The sequence below is a fragment of the Coptis chinensis genome, chromosome 3 (genome assembly GCF_015680905.1).
Source record: "Coptis chinensis isolate HL-2020 chromosome 3, ASM1568090v1, whole genome shotgun sequence".
NCBI lineage: Eukaryota > Viridiplantae > Streptophyta > Magnoliopsida > Ranunculales > Ranunculaceae > Coptis > Coptis chinensis.
This window is the reverse complement of record NC_141458.1, coordinates 19,749,916-19,768,403: the sequence shown is the minus strand read 5'-3', so window position 1 is coordinate 19,768,403 and position 18,488 is coordinate 19,749,916. Positions and strand designations below refer to the sequence as shown.

At 34.9% G+C, this 18,488-nt stretch overlaps 2 protein-coding genes and 1 long non-coding RNA gene across 3 annotated transcripts; 2 read left to right on the top strand and 1 right to left on the bottom strand.

Annotated features, from left to right (window-relative positions):
* Positions 1-983: 983 nt before the first annotated feature.
* Positions 984-2,873, bottom strand: LOC147508507 (uncharacterized). The gene is made up of 2 exons (XM_086600997.1): positions 1,782-2,873; positions 984-1,702 (listed from the first exon to the last, which is right to left on the bottom strand). The coding sequence occupies exons 1-2, from the start codon at positions 2,253-2,255 to the stop codon at positions 1,154-1,156; spliced, it is 1,023 nt and encodes a 340-aa protein (XP_086457123.1). The 5' UTR covers positions 2,256-2,873; the 3' UTR covers positions 984-1,153.
* Positions 2,874-10,981: 8,108 nt separating this feature from the next.
* Positions 10,982-14,717, top strand: LOC147508505 (cytochrome c oxidase subunit 6b-2). The gene is made up of 4 exons (XM_086600996.1): positions 10,982-11,107; positions 11,284-11,372; positions 11,453-11,534; positions 14,479-14,717. Exons 1-4 carry the CDS (start codon positions 11,099-11,101, stop codon positions 14,530-14,532), a joined length of 234 nt encoding a protein of 77 aa, XP_086457122.1. The 5' UTR covers positions 10,982-11,098; the 3' UTR covers positions 14,533-14,717.
* On the top strand, positions 11,541-14,107 carry LOC147508506 (uncharacterized). Its single transcript, XR_015218072.1, has 2 exons — positions 11,541-12,776; positions 12,953-14,107. It is a non-coding gene; the product is annotated as an uncharacterized LOC147508506 (long non-coding RNA).
* Positions 14,718-18,488: the final 3,771 nt, after the last annotated feature.

Sequence of the window (18,488 nt, the reverse complement as noted above, 5' to 3'; positions counted from 1 at the left end):
AGGTCAAAGAAAAGAATATCCTGATATCTAGAGCATTATTTCAATACCAAGCCAATGGCGAAAAATCCAGGTATTTTATATACCAATTGATACTATTTGTATGTTATGGTGGTATCGAAATCGAAGATTTTTTTTCAAATTAAAATATGTTAAGTACCAATTGATATTATTTGTCTGTTATGGTAGCAACGAAATCAAAGATTTCTTTTCAAAATTAAAATATGTTAAGTACCAATTGATACTATTTGTCTGTTATGGTAGTATCGAAATTGAAGATTTCTTTTCAAATTATAATATGTTAACTACCAATTGATACTATTCGTTTGTTATGGTAGTATCGAAATCGAAGATTTCTTTTCAAATTATAATATGTTAAGTACCAATTGATACTATTTGTTTGTTATGGTAGTATCGAAATCGAAGAATTCTTTTCAAAATTAAAATATGTTAAGTACTAATTGATACTATTTGTCTGTTATGGTAGTATCGAAATCGAAGATTTCTTTTCAAATTAAAATAGGTGAAGTACCAATTGATACTATTTGTCTGTTATGGTAGTATCGAAATCGAAGATTTCTTTTCAAATTATAATATGTTAACTACCAATTGATACTATTTGTTTGTTATGGTAGTATCGAAATCGAAGATTTCTTTTCAAATTATAATATGTTAAGTACCAATTGATACTATTTATTTGTTATGGTAGTATCGAAATCGAATATTTCTTTTCAAATTAAAAAAATGTTAAGTACCAATTAATACCATTTGTCTGTTATGATAGTATCGAAATAGAAGTTTCCTTTTCAAATTAAAATATGTTAAGTATCAATTGATACTCGAAGATTGTCGTTTCAAGTAGAATTATATCAAATACAGATTGCTACTAGTTGTTTGGTCTTAAATATAAAGTTTTCAAGCAAATATATAGGTTAAGTGCAAATTCAAATTCTTTGCACATAATGTTAGTATCCAAATCAACAATAATCAGCAAAGATAGGATTTTTTAAGATAGAAAATAGACAGCATAAAGACAAAGTTTCATATTACAAAGACATGTCAAAAATTGTTTCAAGGGTAAACCCGAAAATGATCTAAGTATTACAATTTTCAATAAGACACTACTATGTTGGTCGTTGCTCCAAAGCAGCATCGACTACATCAAATTCAATACTCGCTTGTCAAATATCAGGATCCACAGCTTCGGCCTCAGGAACGGATGGTTCTTAGTCACAGAATCGGAAGGGGGCACAATTTCAATAACTTCATTACCACTGTCTTCAGGTGCATCCTCCTTTTCATTTTCCGAGCCAAGGTGATACTGATCTATAAGTTTCTGAGGCAAGTAAGGTGTGAAACTCTTCATTACATTCACACAAAATTCCATCTGAGCCACCAAAGTATTCCCCTCTGCTTCATACTCAGTGATGAGTTTAAGTTTTTCTTCATAATCTGCCTCCATTTTATTTAACTTCTCTGCTTTTTCATCTCGGTCAAATTCCACTTTCTTTAACTTTTCTTCCTTCTCCCTCAAAGCATACCACAATTCTTTCTTAGCCTTCTCTGCAGCATCAAGTTGGTTGGTAAGGTGCCCAAAATGTTTTCTCTCTCTAACAAGGAAATCCTTCAGAGTATTATTCTCACGCCTAAAAATACCAGATGTAGCAACATCAGCCTTGAACTGACCCACCACAGCAACTTTCAGCTAAAGATAAGATAAACAAAGGTTTTAAAACATATAGAGCCTTGTGTAATATATTAAGAAGGGAGCAAATAATACATACCTTTTCTATCGAATCACAAACAATGTTGAAATGATCTAGATTGGACAGTTTGCTTATCACTGACCGATCTTTGGGAAGAATGGCAGTGGTGGTAAAAGTTCGGCTGAGCCCAAGTATCAGTTTTTCAGCAAATAGAGAGGCATACAGAGGAACTTTCTGATCCTTTTCTAGTAGAAATTGAGGTTTAAAAGAAAAGCTACCAGCCATCGGAGGGCGAGATATAGCAATAGTCGAGGTACGAGGAGGTGGTTTTGTCTTCTCAACCTCGGCCTCGGATGACTTCTTCCTTTTTCTTCGACTCAAGTGAGAGTCGGTGTGAGCCTCCTTATCTTGAGAAGGAGCTTTAAAAGATTCACCTCCAGTAAATGGCTGGAAGGCAGTCAGAAAACCTTGCAGATTGCCGCTTTTCCCTTTTCTAGAAGTCATATCTGTATATAGTAGAATGATGATAAAACACATCTTGCGAAAGAGCATAGTTATAGAAATCTGGAACTTCTTGTTTGATTTTGGGGAAAAGATCTTCAGTCATTACTAAGCCACTGTTTACATAATCAAAATAATATTGAGGTACAGTTGGGTAGTTCCAAATTAAACGAATTGCGAAAAACACGAGAAGAGCAAGGTTGTAAGGAACCTTGGTCGTTGGTCTAGGGTCTCGGCCTCGGGTTTGATCCATTTTGAATACACTATCCTTGAGAATGTATAAAGGAGCAAGATAGTTGTCTGCATCGTGCAACGTGATGATTGAAGCGGGGTTCCCATAGAAATCGGCACTAGTTTTGGCATCGACTTCTTCTTTGGAGCCTTTCAAAAGCTCCTTGATTCTAGCCGAATTTCCCTTAGTCCTTGAAGTGGCAGGTCTTAACACCGAGATTTTTAGAACAAATGGATTGATCAGAACGGGAGTCGGTATCGACCAAGCGGGATTTTCTAAAAAGGGCAAGAAAACCTAAACATACCTCCAAGATTGAAAACATGATGCACCAAGTGAGGAACAGTTTCGGTCTCGACTGATTCCCATTGGCCAGAGACGATGATCAGATAGAGAGGCAACTGTCTATCACTGTCTCAGTTTACCTTTATGATCCCTTTAATTTCAATATTATTTCGTTTTTTGGGATAGTAGTAGCCAGTATACTTTTCTGGACCAGTTACTCCTTTTAAGGTGCCTTCAACAAAGGTATAATGGTTAAGGATGTCAGTTAATCTAATTCATTTTGACTCCTAAGTTTCGAGGGTTAGATGGGCATTGTAGAAGTTACATATATACATCAATCTCCAGAAATTACCCATGCCTTGGCCAAGAGAGAGGTTCAGATGATTGAACACTTCACGATTGAGGGTGGTGAAGGGAAGCCGTAAGCCTGCCACTATTTGGCCAACGGTTATAATAATTGATTGAGGATTACCGCTTTGGTAGTTGGTCCCTCTCCACAATCCAGCATAGTGTCGGAGATGGACATTATCGGTTATCAAATACGCAGCTCGTACTAGCTCTAAATTGGGTTTTTTTTGGGAAATAAGGGTTTAACTCACGACTCCATATACTGGTATTTTCGGTGATGTCATGCTCAGATTCCGATGTCACCATCTCGAAAGGATGACATAGCAGATCATCAGCGAGATATGTAATTTCCCATGGTTGGTCATCAGGTGCGCATCTATTAGATGTCGATGCCGAGGCAAAAGTACTAACTCTAACTTCAGATTCGGTATCTTCACTAGACATTTCGTTATCACTAGAAAAAAAAAAAATTGAATTAAAACTACATCCCCTATCGGTATTACTATCACTATATTCAGTACAATCATAGATTATATCATTTATAATACATGTATCGTCGAAATGTGGTGGTGGTGGTGACGGGGTTCCAAGTGGTGGAATCTGACGTTTTGTCATGAGACCTTATGTAACGCCCATATTTTTAAAATACATTTTTATCTATTTAATTAATTAATTTATTTATTTATTTTCAAAATTCGCTGGATTAAATTCGAGATACGTGGGCCTGGTTTTTGGGCCCGAGTCTGTGTTGGGCTTGGGTTTCGAACCCAAGTATATAAACACATTTTTCTAGAGAATAGGGTTTTTTTTAAAGATAATAAAATAATAAAAATGGAGGCTCGAAAGTTGGGCCTTGACGGCATTTTACTTCTGACCGGAGAAATTCGTGGAGCTTTGGGATTAAGGTGAGTAGTTTAATTTCATTTTTCTCGTCTATACCAAGAGACGATTTTACTGTAGTACCACGTTTACTATATGTTTTCGGTTCATTTTTCATTTTCTGTTCAGCAACGATTCTTCTCGTTAATGTTAAAACTTGTTAGAATTATAGAATTGTCAAAAACTCGTTAATGGTTGTTCATGGTGGCGCGAGCCCAGTGAACAGAGAAATCATCTCTGTACACTGTTGAAACTTTTATTTTGGTATTATCTCGTTGGTTGAGGTCGGGCTGTCAAAGCTCTGTCGAAGCTTCGAGAAGCCCTCAATGGCGTCGCCCGAAAGAAAAAAAAACGGAATCGTCCCGCTTTTGTTTCGCTTTAAACTATGTTTTGTGATGTTCAACCGTTGTATTGTGTGTTATGGGATTGATTGATGATTTGGAGAGTTGGGAGGGGGCTGTTGGAGCTTGGAGAAAGCTTGAACCGTCGTTAATGGCGTTACTGCCATTACTGTGATACTGGGGTGTGACAGTTTGGTATCAGAGCATTTGGTTAGCTTAGGCTTAGGTGAGTCTAAGTGATTCTCGGATGGTGGTTTATAGGTAGTGTTTAAGAAGTTTTATTTTCAAAACTATTTCCGCTAGTTGTTTTATTTTTTCAAAGAAAATGAAAGAGATATAGAAATAAAGAGAGTCAATATTTTTCTTGATTTGTTTGTACGTGTAATGTGTATATTTATATTAGTTACTCTTGTGGAGTGCATATGAAATGTTTTTATTTTTCCTTATCATATGAGGAGTGGTTATATGTGCAATATGTTAATTATTAATGGATTTGATCAAAATGATGTGTACTGCTATAATGTTGTTTTGTTGATTGGTGATCATTTTCACATGGAGTATGGATTAAGTATGACAACCTATCTGTAAACTTTGTATTTGAGTGTTATGTTATTGTTCAAGAAGCAATAAGATATTTTGATCTATATTGAATGAGTTGCATTATCTGATGGCTTTGTGACGTACTGAGTAAGGAACTAATTGCCTCAGTGTTGGAGGAACTATCTCGCCTCACTCGTACATTGTAATGGATGAATAATATTTTGAAGTATAAGAGATTAATTTGTTAGATGTGATTAATTATAAATAGAAAAAATATATATATAATAATAAAATATACGTGTATTTGTTTTGAGATATGTATACTTACGTATACACGTGTATTCTTTTTGAGATGTGTATACTTGCGTATACACGTGTATTCTTTTTGAGATGTGTATACTTGCGTATACACATTTTTATATTATTGTATATGGATGAACTATTACGGATGAACTATTACCGTGTATATATGATGATAATAGTGTTTCACCAACATGGCATGAAGACATATATTCTGGAATGATTTAAAATAATTAATATCAACGTTATCTTGTTTAAGTTTAATCGACGTACATTCTTGTATAGGTTCTAAGTTAATAACCAACGTTATTTGTTCGTATAGCTTTACTTCCGAATCTCGGGACGAGATTCTTTTGAGATGTGTATAATCAGAACGCCGTGATTTTTAAAATACGCTTTTATCTATTTAATTAATTAATTTAATTATTTATTTTCAAAATTATTTGGATTAAATTCGAGATACGGGGCCCGGTTTTGGGCCCGAAGTTCAATGTTGGGCTTGGGTTTCGAACCCAAGTATATAAACACATTTTTCTAGAGAATAGGGTTTTTTTTTTAAAGATAATAAAATAATAAAAATGGAGGCTCAAGCGTTGGAGCGCGACGACTCGGACTCGGAGAAATTCGTGGAGCTTTGGGATTAAGGTGAGTAGTTTAATTTCATTTTTCTCGTCTATACCAAGAGACGATTTTACTGTAGTACCACGTTTACTATATGTTTTCGGTTCATTTTTCATTTTCTGTTCAGCAACGATTCTTCTCGTTAATGTTAAAACTTGTTAGAATTATAGAATTGTCAAAAACTCGTTAATGGTTGTTCATGGTGGCGCAAGCCCAGTGAACAGAGAAATCATCTCTGTACACTGTTGAAACTTTTATTTTGGTATTATCTCGTTGGTTGAGGTCGGGCTGTCAAAGCTCTGTCGAAGCTTCGAGAAGCCCTCAATGGCGTCGCCCAGCCAAAGAAAACGGAATCGTCCCGTTCTTTTTTTTTTTGTTTAAACTATGTTTTTGTGATGTTCAAATGTTGTGTTGTGTTATGGGATTGATTGATGATTTGGAGAGTTGGGAGGGGGCTGTTGGAGCTTAGAGAAAGCTTGAGCCGTCGTTAATGGCGTTACTGCCATTACTGTGATACTGGGGTGTGACACCTTGGTTCCGAAGCCAGAAGTGAATATAGGTAATTTGTCTAAAATTACCAAAAGTTTTTCGTCTAGCCATACTGAAACAAGTAAAAACGTAATCTTTAAACTCCCTAATATCTAAGAGGATGTTCAAGAATAAATAATGTTTTCAAATATAAACATAAACCCTAAGTGTTGATAAAACAATTCAAGATAATAACAGTTCTTTTCGATAGTTACAAATCAAGTTTGTGTCTTTTCTAACCTGTTTCTGAGTTTGCTGAGAGTGCTGGAAGTTTGATTCGTGAAGGGTCTGGAGAGATAATCCAAAAAGAAGCTTTTAAGGTTTGTCTTTAATAGTGGCGGGGTTTTTTTTCCAGTTGTTTTCTGATTTGTTAAATAAGTGAAGAAAAAGAAAATGACAACAGTTTTTATACTCAAATTTTTGGGCATGACTTTTCGTTTCCAAAATCAACCGCCCGGTTTTTTGAAATTCAAAACTGTTTTTTACGTTTTTCATTCTCGAAACATTCAAATTTTAAGAGGGAATATTGAAAGTTTTGAGACGGGGCGATGTTGTGGGCAAATACTGTCAGCTAATATTTCAGCCCATATATATATAGTTAAATATCAAGATATTGACATAAGGGTCGATATCTCTATACAACTTGAAATATTGCAGGTATGAGCGAGAAGAAAGGAAAGAAGAAGAAGAATGGACACATGTCATGATGGGATTGGGTGAAAGCGATCATTATCTTCTCCACACACAAAAACTTGTAAACGAAAGAGAGAAAGAGAGAATTTGTAACTGATACTGATATTCAATAAACTTGATTTATTTCATCTCAAACATCAATCTAATATTCGAGCAATAGTGAGATCTTTATAGGATCACATCAAACTATTACACTAACAAAAGTGGCACGTTTTTTTGTTTTTTTTTCATTCGCATAAATAAACTTATCTTTACACGATTCATCTTTACACCAACTTTTCCTCCTCCTCCTCGACCTTTTGACTGAAATCTTTTTATGGGCAGTGGTACTTGCGAAGTTAGCAATACAAATCATCATAAAAAGATTTCAGACAAAAGGTCGAAGGGGAGGGTGAAAAAGTTGGTGTAAAGATGAATCATGTAAAGATAAGTTTATTTATGCGAATGAAAAAAACAAAAACAAAAAAAACCCATCGGCTATTTCATAAGGGCAAAATGGCAAATATGTAAAATACCAATGTGTTACACACAAATTTGATGAAGTGGGGAGGAAACTCAAATGATTTTAAAAATGGGGGATTTAGTCAAAACGCTACATAGTTTTTGGAGGTTAAGTCAAAGTTCTCCAGAAGTTTATTTATGCGAATGAAAAAAAACAAAAACCCAACGACTATTTCATAAGTCCAAAATGGCTAATATGTAAAATACCAACATCTGTTACACACAAATTTGATTGGGGGAACTCAAATGATTTTTAAAATAGAGGGTTTAGTCAAAACGTTACATAGTTTTGGGGGTTAAGTCAAAATTCTCCATTTTTTTATAGCCTTGTTTTGTATTTTTTTCTTCAAATTCTAAGGCAAACTCCATGACTTCAAATTCTGCAATTTTTTATTTATTATGGCTTTGTTTTTTTTTATTTCTTTTAAAATCTACTCTAAATTTATATTTTATTAATTTTTGAATTAATAACTAAAAAAGAAATTTGCTTAGTGTCCATCATCACTAGCACTTTGCGGCTTTGTGCAAGGCACCCCTGGAGGAAGTTCTTGAATTGGCTCCGACACTGAATATGAGTATCTACACATTTAGATTATCCTAAAAATAATAATAATAATAATAATAATAATAAATAAAACTTCCTCCGGGGTGCCTTGCACAAAGCCGCAAAGTGCTAGTGATGATGGACACTAAGTAAACTTCTTTTTTAGTTATTAATTCAAAAATTAATAAAATATAAATTTAGAGTAGATTTTAAAAGAAATAAATAAAAACAACGCCGTAAAAAAAAAATTGCAGAATTTGAAGTCATGGAGTTTGCCTTAGAATTTGAAGAAAAAAATACAAAACAGGACTATAGAAAAAAGGAGAATTTTGACTTAACCCCCAAAACTATGTAACGTTTTGACTAAACCCTCTATTTTAAAAATCATTTGAGTTCCCCCCCTCCCCCCCATCAAATTTGTGTGTAACAGACGTTGATATTTTACATATTAGCCATTTTGGCCTTATGAAATAGCCGTTGGGACGTTGATATTTTACATATTAGCCATTTTGGCCTTATGAAATAGCCGTTGGGTTTTTGTTTTTTTTCATTCGCATAAATAAACTTATGGAGAACTTTGACTTAACCTCCAAAAACTATGTAGCGTTTTGACTAAATCCCCCATTTTTAAAATTATTTGAGTTTCCTCCCCACTCCATCAAATTTGTGTGTAACACATTGATATTTTACATATTTGCCATTTTGCCCTTATGAAATAGCCGTTGGGGGTTTTTTTTTTTTGTTTTTTTCATTCGCATAAATAAACTTATCTTTACATCATTCGTCTTTACACCAACTTTTCACTCTCCCCCTCGACCTTTTGTCTGAAATCTTTTTATGATGATTTGTGTTGCTAACTATATAAGGGATGGACCCAAATTTCTCTCTCTCACATACATACTAAGAAGAACTCTTTCATTTTTGTTCCATTCTTTTTGCCAATTTGGGTTTGCAATTTTGCATGTTAACTTTTCACACTAATAGTAAGATTGGTTGGGTTTTTAAATAGGGATCTCATTTAAAAAAAGGTAAAGTTTTAGGTTTTAGGGTTAGCTAGTATTAAACCCCCCAAAAAAAAAAAAATAAAATAAAATAAAAAAAAAAAATAAAAATAAAATTAGGTTATGTGTATTTGAGAGTGGGGAGTGGGGAGGAGACCCTAATTCCCATCTAGTAGGCACTGGAGGGTGGAAATCCTAATTAGCTCATTGGGGGGTAATACTAGTTAACCCAAACTTTTATTTTGGCCACAAGTAGGTTTTTTTGGGTAACCATGGCCACTAGTAGTCTAGTAGTTGCTTAAATAGTAGACACACAAATTATACCAGTTATATTAGCTCCAAATCTCCAATAAGTGGCAAGAACAAAAGACTTTGACTCACTTACACAAAAAAAATCGAACGGGCACAATGAGGTGGACTGGAGACCGAGCACCCACAAGTTTTCAGATGTGTAACTAGCTGATACACCAATTTATTGTTTTACAGGATGACAGATGGTTCTTTGCCACACATTTAGAGGCATAAGTGGTCGGTTAATTTAGTGCCGATGGAGGTGGCCACTACATTGGTGGCTAATTTTTTGAACGTGGGTTTTTTTTTTTTTTTTTCGATAAACTTTTGAACGTGGTTATTCCACTTGAACTCTATCCTAATTCTCAACCAACAAATAGAGTTTGCTTTGTGAATAAATAACGTACCCAGTCATGATGAAGTTTGATTTCACATTGCCAACCTATGGTGCAAATGTGACATGAACATTGCTATATATACCTGACACTGAACTTACAAATGATCAGTAAGGGCAAACAATTCAAAGCTCAAAGAGACCTAAAAAGTACATGATGTCTTCTGCTAAAGCTGTAGTTGTATCCTTTCTTGTCCTTTCATTTGCTTTAACTAGTGAGTGTAGGCCTGCAAGGAAGGATCTTAGTTTGGATCTTGGTGGTAATGGTGGGGGTGGTCTTGGACTCGGCCTTGGTCTTGGACTCGGTCTTGGTCTTGGTGGAGGAAGTGGTTCAGCTTCTGGCTCAGGTAGTGGTTCGGGTTCTGGATCAGGGTCTGGCTCGGGTTCTGGGTCAGGGGCTGGGAGTGGAGCAGGGTCTTATGCTGGTTCTGGAGCAGGTTCAGGCTCAGGTCGAGGGAGTGGACAAGGATCTGGTTCCGGACGAGGAAGTGGGTCTGGTTATGGTGAAGGGTCTGGATATGGGTCTGGTGGTGGGAACTAGCTGAGTGAAAGTGGTAATTGGATTCCAACTGGAGTGCATATTATGTGTATCCTGTTTTTCGCTTATTGGAACCTATCCTCTTCTATTATTTGTGAATGAAATAATCTTTACCAAAAGAATAGAAAAGAAATGATAGACCGTTTTCAGTACCATTTTTTGTTAAGGTTGGCTAAACATAATAAACCGGAGCAAAGCAATTAATTTTTAATTTAACTGTGAAATACATGGACCAGTTGTTTTGTCAGTGTTAGAACTCGCTTACAAGTCATTAATTAAAACAAACAGCATAGACTCGTATCAGACGACCATCGTATGGTGAATTGGTGAGACATGAAAGTTGAATACAGACCGCCCTAGTAAAATATATGTAGTGTGCAATTGCCATCCATTTTGTATGTATGGATACAAGTACCTCAAAGTTGTAGCACAGACGCACAGCACCCAGTTTTTCCATATTCAATCTTCAGTCATTGTTTTGAGTTAACGCAGATAAGAGATTAATGATTTTTTGCAGAATTAACGAATTATTTTTTATTATTGAAAAATACAATTTTTTTAAAATATTTTCTGAATTAAACAAATAATTTGCGAATAATTCACCGAATTACTATGGCATCAGACGACTGAGAGTAATGTGGCAGAGAAGTCACATAAACATTTTGCAAAGAAAAACAACTAAGAAAACCGCTTGGAGATTGTTGACAATATATATTATTAAGCCCAAGCCCATATATAAGGCTTAAACTGACGTGGCCCAAGTCCATTAATTCTTCTAAGAAGAAGTACAACCCCATGCCTTAAAATGCTTCTCATTTCTCTTGTTTCTATCTAATAAATTCCGCGTTGTGAATCTGCAAAATGGCCGAGGTAACCTTTTTCTTTTTGATAAAATAATAATATGAATTTGTTAGTTAGATTTCGATCGCACAATGAAAAATATAATCATCCTTGATTTGATTTAGTTTATATTTATATATGTGGAAATATATATAATGTTATGATGGTCCGAAAAACACCTGATCATATATGCTTTATTGTCTCAGATTGAACTGAAAACAGCTCCTGCTGATTTTCGATTTCCTACAACTAATCAATCCCGACACTGTTTTACTCGTTACATTGAGTTTCACAGGTAGGGCAGGTTTTCACACTAGGTTTTTTACTTGCTGTTAATGTACTATGATGAAGATATAATGAAATTTGAAACGGCAGGTGTCTGGCTGCAAAAGGTGAAGAGTCTGGTGAATGTAATAAGTTTGCCCAATACTATCGTGCTCTTTGCCCCGGGGAATGGGTGAGTAATTAAGTTGTTCATTAAATTGGTTGGTTGCATGTTTTCTAGTTGTCTTCTTAATTTTAATTATTGGTTGGGTTTAGGCATAACTTTGGTGTGTGGTTATTATTAGGTACTATCTCTCTCTTTTTCTCTTGTCTACCTATTTAGGTTATGTCAATTTTTTCAGTTTCATGTGAGTGTGAATAACGGAATGGGAAATTCCATTTTGTGATTCTTTTGGAATGTCTGTCACGTGATAATTGGAGTAATCTATAAATGGCCTTGGCTTTTTTTGACTCGGGTGAATATAGTTGTATGAAACTATGAATAAAGATCTCGTATGGAGACTGCTTTCTGTTGTTGGTGAAGCATTATGTAAGCCTATGAAAGATAACAATTAGCTAAAGTTGGTCAGCATAATTATGGTCAGGGAAGTAGTTTGGCGAGGAACTTTCAGTTGTTATGCATGTAGCTTAGTAGCAAGTATTGTCTCTTGGTTTCCTGTGCAGTTAAATCGCTACTCGGTCGCTACTCGCTTGAAGAGCGAGTAGCGAGTAGGTATAATCGGTTGGGGATTAATTAGGATTAATCGGACGATTTTTTATAACACTATATTTCTTTACAAATAATTATTAAATATATTTAACTTTGAAATACCAACATAATGAAGCCAATTAAAAACCCAATCAATCAATAAATAATTAAAACACTCAATCAACTAAAATAAATATGATTAAAGTGTAAAACTTTGCAGAATCGAGGGTTGGTCGAATCGGCGAAATGTCGAGTTTAATGTTTAACATTGAAATAGTTGAAATAGTGAACATAATTACTTGGCTAATCGGCCGAGTACTCGGGGAGTTTTTGAGCCCGATTGTGATTGGGGATTAAATTGTTAGTCGGATCGGCTAAACAGCGAGTAGCGAGTACTCACCAATTACTCGTCGAGTACTCAACGATTTAATAGCCTAGTTGGTTCCAAAAGGAAGTTTAGTTTTTATTTTTATTTATTTTTTTCATTTTTTGAGAGATTGAGGTTTTTTTAAGGGGGGCGGGGGGCTTAGTCACCAAACCGAAAAGCAAAAGTGTGAGAGCAGCCAAATTGAAAAGCTCCTATATTCAGTGTGTTACTAGAGCGTCTATACACGTATATTTGTCTAATATAATTTATGTATTATATATCAAAATTTAAAGAAATCTAAAATTTTTTGTTACACTTTACTAATTTAACTTATCCAAAATAAAAATGCAAATAAATAAGTGCTAATTTCTGTTGCATGGGTACGCCCTAATTTCCTCTGTATCGCGTACCCGTGTCCTGCAAAACAGACACACAGACACAAGCAAAACAGACCCTAATTTTCAGATCTCGCCGTGTCCAAATCGTCGTACCCGTGTCCAAACCAGACACTCCGTCCCGTACCCATGCAACACAGGTGCTAATACACAAGCAAGTAACATAACACTCTAAGACTTTTTAAAAAACATTAAAAAATAATCAAAGGAGGGAAGGATTGCTTTATTGAAAGAAAGGATTGAGTTCTCAGTTCTCATTCATGTGTCCCCTTTCCCCTAAAACTCTAAAAGCATTGACCTCCATCTCTCTCATCTGAACAGTGTAAAACGCTACAACAGACTTTCTTAAATCTGTTTCTCTCATTCTCAATTCTTTTCATGGCTGATGCTTAGAGCAATGTATTGCTTCGACAAGATTAATTCATTTTCCGGCATATCACAATCAGTAATGGGATACATTCAAAGAACAAGAGTGTCTCTTGTTTCTCTCTGAAAACTAAATCTTGTTGTTAGAAAATGTTTGAATTGTTCGATTGTGGTTCACTTTTAATCCGATTATCAATATTGTGACGATCTCGGTACCAATTAGAATCAAAATTCAAGTACAAACTATTGGATTGCGATTTGATAATGACAGAGCGCAGTTTGGAAAATAGTAGAGCGCGATTTCTAATTTAGCAGAGCATGCTTTGTAAACGAATCTCCTTCAAAACCGTGAAACCACGGTTTTTGAGCTGGAGCGATGGTAGTAGGTCGGTTTAGGTGACTCGGGGGGCGCGTGGTCAGAATGTTAGGGTTGGATATAATTCCCATTCTATATCGATATAATGGTTACTGTTCTGTTTCTCGATGATGGTCTAAAGAATGATCCAGTTTCAGAAAATGTCAATCCTAGAAAAATATGAGCTTTATTGAATCACGTACGTCATTTCTGAAAGAAAGTTTCAATGAAGCTCATCTTCCCTGAGGAATGAGGTTATCTGAATTAGATAGCTCTTTAGACCATAGTCCATAAGCAGAATTGTTCGAAGATGGGACAAGAAAAATTAATATTTCCGTGGTCGAAGATTTGGGACGATTGAAGATGTGCACTGTTTGGGAGCTTTGTCTTCACTTAGAACTTTTGGTTGGGCACCTTGTAGTGTAATTCTTGGAGTCTGTTGTGTTATTTTTCGTGTTTCTCCTTTTCTTTTTGTTGTTGTTTTACTGTAACTCCGTGTTACTGGTTACATACGAAATATAACATGACTTTGTTCTAGTACCCATAAAAAAATTCACAAAAGTACATGGAAAAAGAAGGGGGCAGGAGGGGGGGGGGGGGAAGGATAAAGAAATATTAACAACTGAAGAGCACAAGCTCTAGCCTGATTTATACAACACAAGTTGGTTATTAGAATTTAGAAGTCTCATTTCTCTGCTGTGGATATGCCAAAATTGCTACTGATATTTTAGGTCGTTTACATGGATACAGGGTTGAAATTGGTGTGCCAGGCTAGCATTAGGTAATTGGTAGCACCAATTGGAAACCTTAGGCATCTCATTTGATTTTTAGATACATCAAATGTCGTCATCCAATTTGTTTCTGTGGGATGACAAGTCCCTTTATGTTATTTCATTGTTTTGGCTAGTCTTCTAGTTAATTGGCTATGCTTTCAAACTACTGCAGGTTGAAAGATGGAATGAGCAGAGGGAGAACGGAACATTCCCGGGTCCTCTTTGAATGCACTTCGTCTTTGATTTTTTACTGAGGTCATCCTCACTTGGAGCTTCAATGTGTATTTCTTTCTTTATACTTTCTTAAGGTTTTTATTAGAATAAGATAACTTTTAAGGACAAACTAGTCCGTCAAACATTGTTATTTCAATGTTGTTTTGTTCTTTGATTTATGAATTGCTTTCCCTGACATTTTCAACGTTTCCTATTCTGTGATATTCTCTAACTGCTTTAAAATTAGGCCTGTTGCTTCTGCTTCAAAATAGGGCTGTAGTTGATGCATGGTTTGGTCAGTTAAAACATTTGTTGGATGCTTCACTCAGGAGCTCAAGACTGTTGTGGCCATGTCATGCCGAGTATGTAGATTATGGAGGAGAGTTATATGATTCTTTTGCATACCTTACGGCTTGAAGGTGGCAACACGTACTGCTTTGCTTTTGATTCTTACCGTAGGGGGAAATAAATTCTCCATTCTTTGTCTAATTGTGTAGATTTCCTATTGGACAAAGTTTTTTAAACAATTTTGCATTGCAGGTTGAGTTCGGGAGGGAATCACTTTCAATTTATGTGAAATCCATATAATCTGTATAAAAAACATTATCATGTAATAATATTTTCACTAATGTATGACGACCAACCTAACTATTTCAAATCAATTTAAGGAAAAGGAAAGAAACATTTTGGAGAAACACCAATCAGCCACGCGGATGATAAAAATGCCTCGGTTGACAATCTTATACAGATATTCATCAGTGACAAGTACGAGACTTGTAGCAATCTCAAGGTCCAGGTACGGTTGGAAATGGAGAAGAAGAGCTAAGCACTAAAGCTTTCCTTTGGGGGTCTTGTGTTGAAGCAAGTATTTGTTTGAATAAGCCAAATATCCCTCCCAGTTTCACTTGCACGGTTCTTATAAGCATAATTATGAACTGTCGAACACACCCAGTTTCACACGCTCTGTCTAGGGTGGGTAGCTACCAGTTATGATGCAAGTATCAGATTGCTATCAGTCTTTGGTTCGAAAACGCGATCCTTGAAGGGAATTCAAGTAGGTTTGGTGGGACTTAACATGCTGAATTAAAAGCTTCAGCTGTCTATCTACGAAGTTGCGCACATGATTTCGTGAAATTGTTATAGAACTGGACCACCAATTTCTTCAAATAACATGAATTATGGCGTTCTTTCGGGTTCGGTTTGCTCTTTACAACTTTACAAGACCTGGACTCGGTTTTATGGACCATTACCATTCTAAAACTAAACGCCAAGAAAAATAGTTAAGAAATAAGAAATATATTGTATAATCGTTCCGCGACAGTATGGGTGGTCGGTTTTGGGCCGGGTCTCAGTGGTTTGGGTTTGGGTTTTACTCTTTATGGTTTTATCGGTTTCGGTTTTCAACGGTTTTAGTATGAGAATTATAGAATCCAACCCAAAACCATTAAAATCCATGGGTTTTTATCGGTTTCGGTTCTAATTCGGGTCTTTATTATTTATTATGATTATTAAACAATTTCAATCATTTAAATACTAAAACTTGCATTGTTTTTATTTTTATTTTTTTATTTTCCTATACGATAATATTTTATATATAATTAGTGATGTATCAACAATCATATTTACATCAATTTATGAATATGTATAAATCATACACGTTAAAACATTTTACTATTCATATGATAATTTAAACCTTTGATATAGAAATTAAAATAATCAAATATCTAACTTTATAATTTTGATTTTATTTTACGTACATACACATATATTTGTTTCCTTGTATTAACTCGATCGTGTATACGTGCAATCACATATATTTGTTACATTGATATATTTTACGTGCATAAACATATATTTGTACATGTGTATTAACTCGCATTTTAAATCGAACATGCGAGTACATGCATCTTACAATTGCATCTCATCACTAATTTTTAACATGAACATTATATATTGGTTTATAATAAGTGCGTGTACCACAATATATCAAGCATGTGTATCATATTTAAATATACACGTGCATAAGTTAATAAATATAAAATGTATTAGTTAATTCATAATATACACGTTGACATTATTATTAACAATCTATGATACACTTGTTTAACGTATAATTATAAAATATACATTTAACAACACACATTCACTATTATGCTATATATATTTAATAGATTTTTACACGTAAAAAATATATTTTATATTATGATGTATGAGTTTGATTATCTTAAATGTAATATAATATTAAATTTTATATATCGAAATTATAATAATCGGTTTTAGTTTGGGTACCTACGGGTTTTTTACTATTCGGTTCAACGGTTTCGGTTCTTTATCGGTTCGGTTTTTAATGACCCATTTTAAATGGGTCTAACGTTTTAAGAACCAGAACCAGAACATTTGGTTTCGGGTAATCGGGTACCCATTGGCACCCCTACACGAAAGGCACGGGAGCCCAAGTGTCAATATCCGCCAATGAGAAAAATCTCACTAGATGTATCTACTTTACATGAACCAAAAGTTTTATTTCTTTCCACCCAAGTATATGTAATGGTGCAATATTGTTTCTTAAGTAATTTCTATAAGCTTAGTAATCTATTTAGAGGTGTTCATAGAACTATCCGAGTCGAGTATTGCCCTGCTCAAGCTTGACTTGAACATGTAGAAAATCGACTTGAACTTGACTTCAAGTTTAATATTGGGCTCAAGCTCAACTCGTCCAAGTCCAATTCTACTAATAGCTCGAACTCGACTTGTTTTATACTACGAGTTCGACCTCAAACTCAATCATGCTCGTTTGAACTTGAACTCGAGTTGAAACTTGAAAAAAATGTGTATAAAACATTAAAATAGGTATAAATTGCAAATTATAGTTGGGTATAAAGTATAAAATGAGTATAAGTCATAAATTATATATTTTATATGGGTTTATAAAACACGAGCTACTAGAGCTCGAAATCGAGTTAATCGCTATCTAGAATAAGTTTTAAATTAAGTTCAAGCTTGACTCATACTTTTGTGCGGAACGAGTTTAAGTCGAGTCGAGCTCGAATTATGTTAAATTACATGTTAGTTGTGATACTAGGAGAGTTGTGACATTGATATATTGAGAGAAACCAAGAAGAAGAACAATAGAGAATAATATAGATTGATTGATTAATTGATTGAGAGAGAGAGAGATTGATTAGGGTTAGAGTGTTTTTGTTTATTGTTCTCTACTCAGAGTTACATATTTATACTAACCTAAAACGTGATAATAGAAATTAAACTACTAGATATGAATGTCCACACTTATAGAAACATGCAGTGGAACTTTATATATAGGACATATTCTAATACTGACATATTTTAACACTCCCCCTCAAGCTGTAACGCCGCAAACTTGCAAATTACAGCTTGAATGGCAGAAAGAAAAGATAAGAATACAGCTCCCCCTTTCGCATAGAATTGTCTTTAGTTGAAGAACTCAAACAACTGTTGAGACGTGACATTCTGGAAAGTGAAAATGTCGGTGTACACAATTGCCTAACCTAAAAACTGAATTTGTACCACAGGTACAAACTAGAAACAGAACACTTGTGTGATGACTATGACCTGAGAGATGAATCTGAATAGTGCAGTGATGATGTGACTACAACCTGAGAGATCGATGAAAATTGAATAGGGCAGTGATAATGTGACTACAACCTGAGAGATTAATATTGAGTACCTGGCACTGCGACATAAAAGGAATTAAAAGCTGAAAAGCTGAACTATCAACGACAGCAGCATATGAGAAGCTCCTCAATAAGAAGGCTAAAATAGAAATCCAGTGAAACACCATATAACTCAGAACCATGACATGAAAGGAAGTCAAACCCTTATAAAGGAAAGAACTTATCAACCAACCAATAATAAGGAATTCTACCAAATCATATTAGTTAAGATGAGGAGAAACTTCTGAAGAATACGAACAACTAGACTTGATATGTT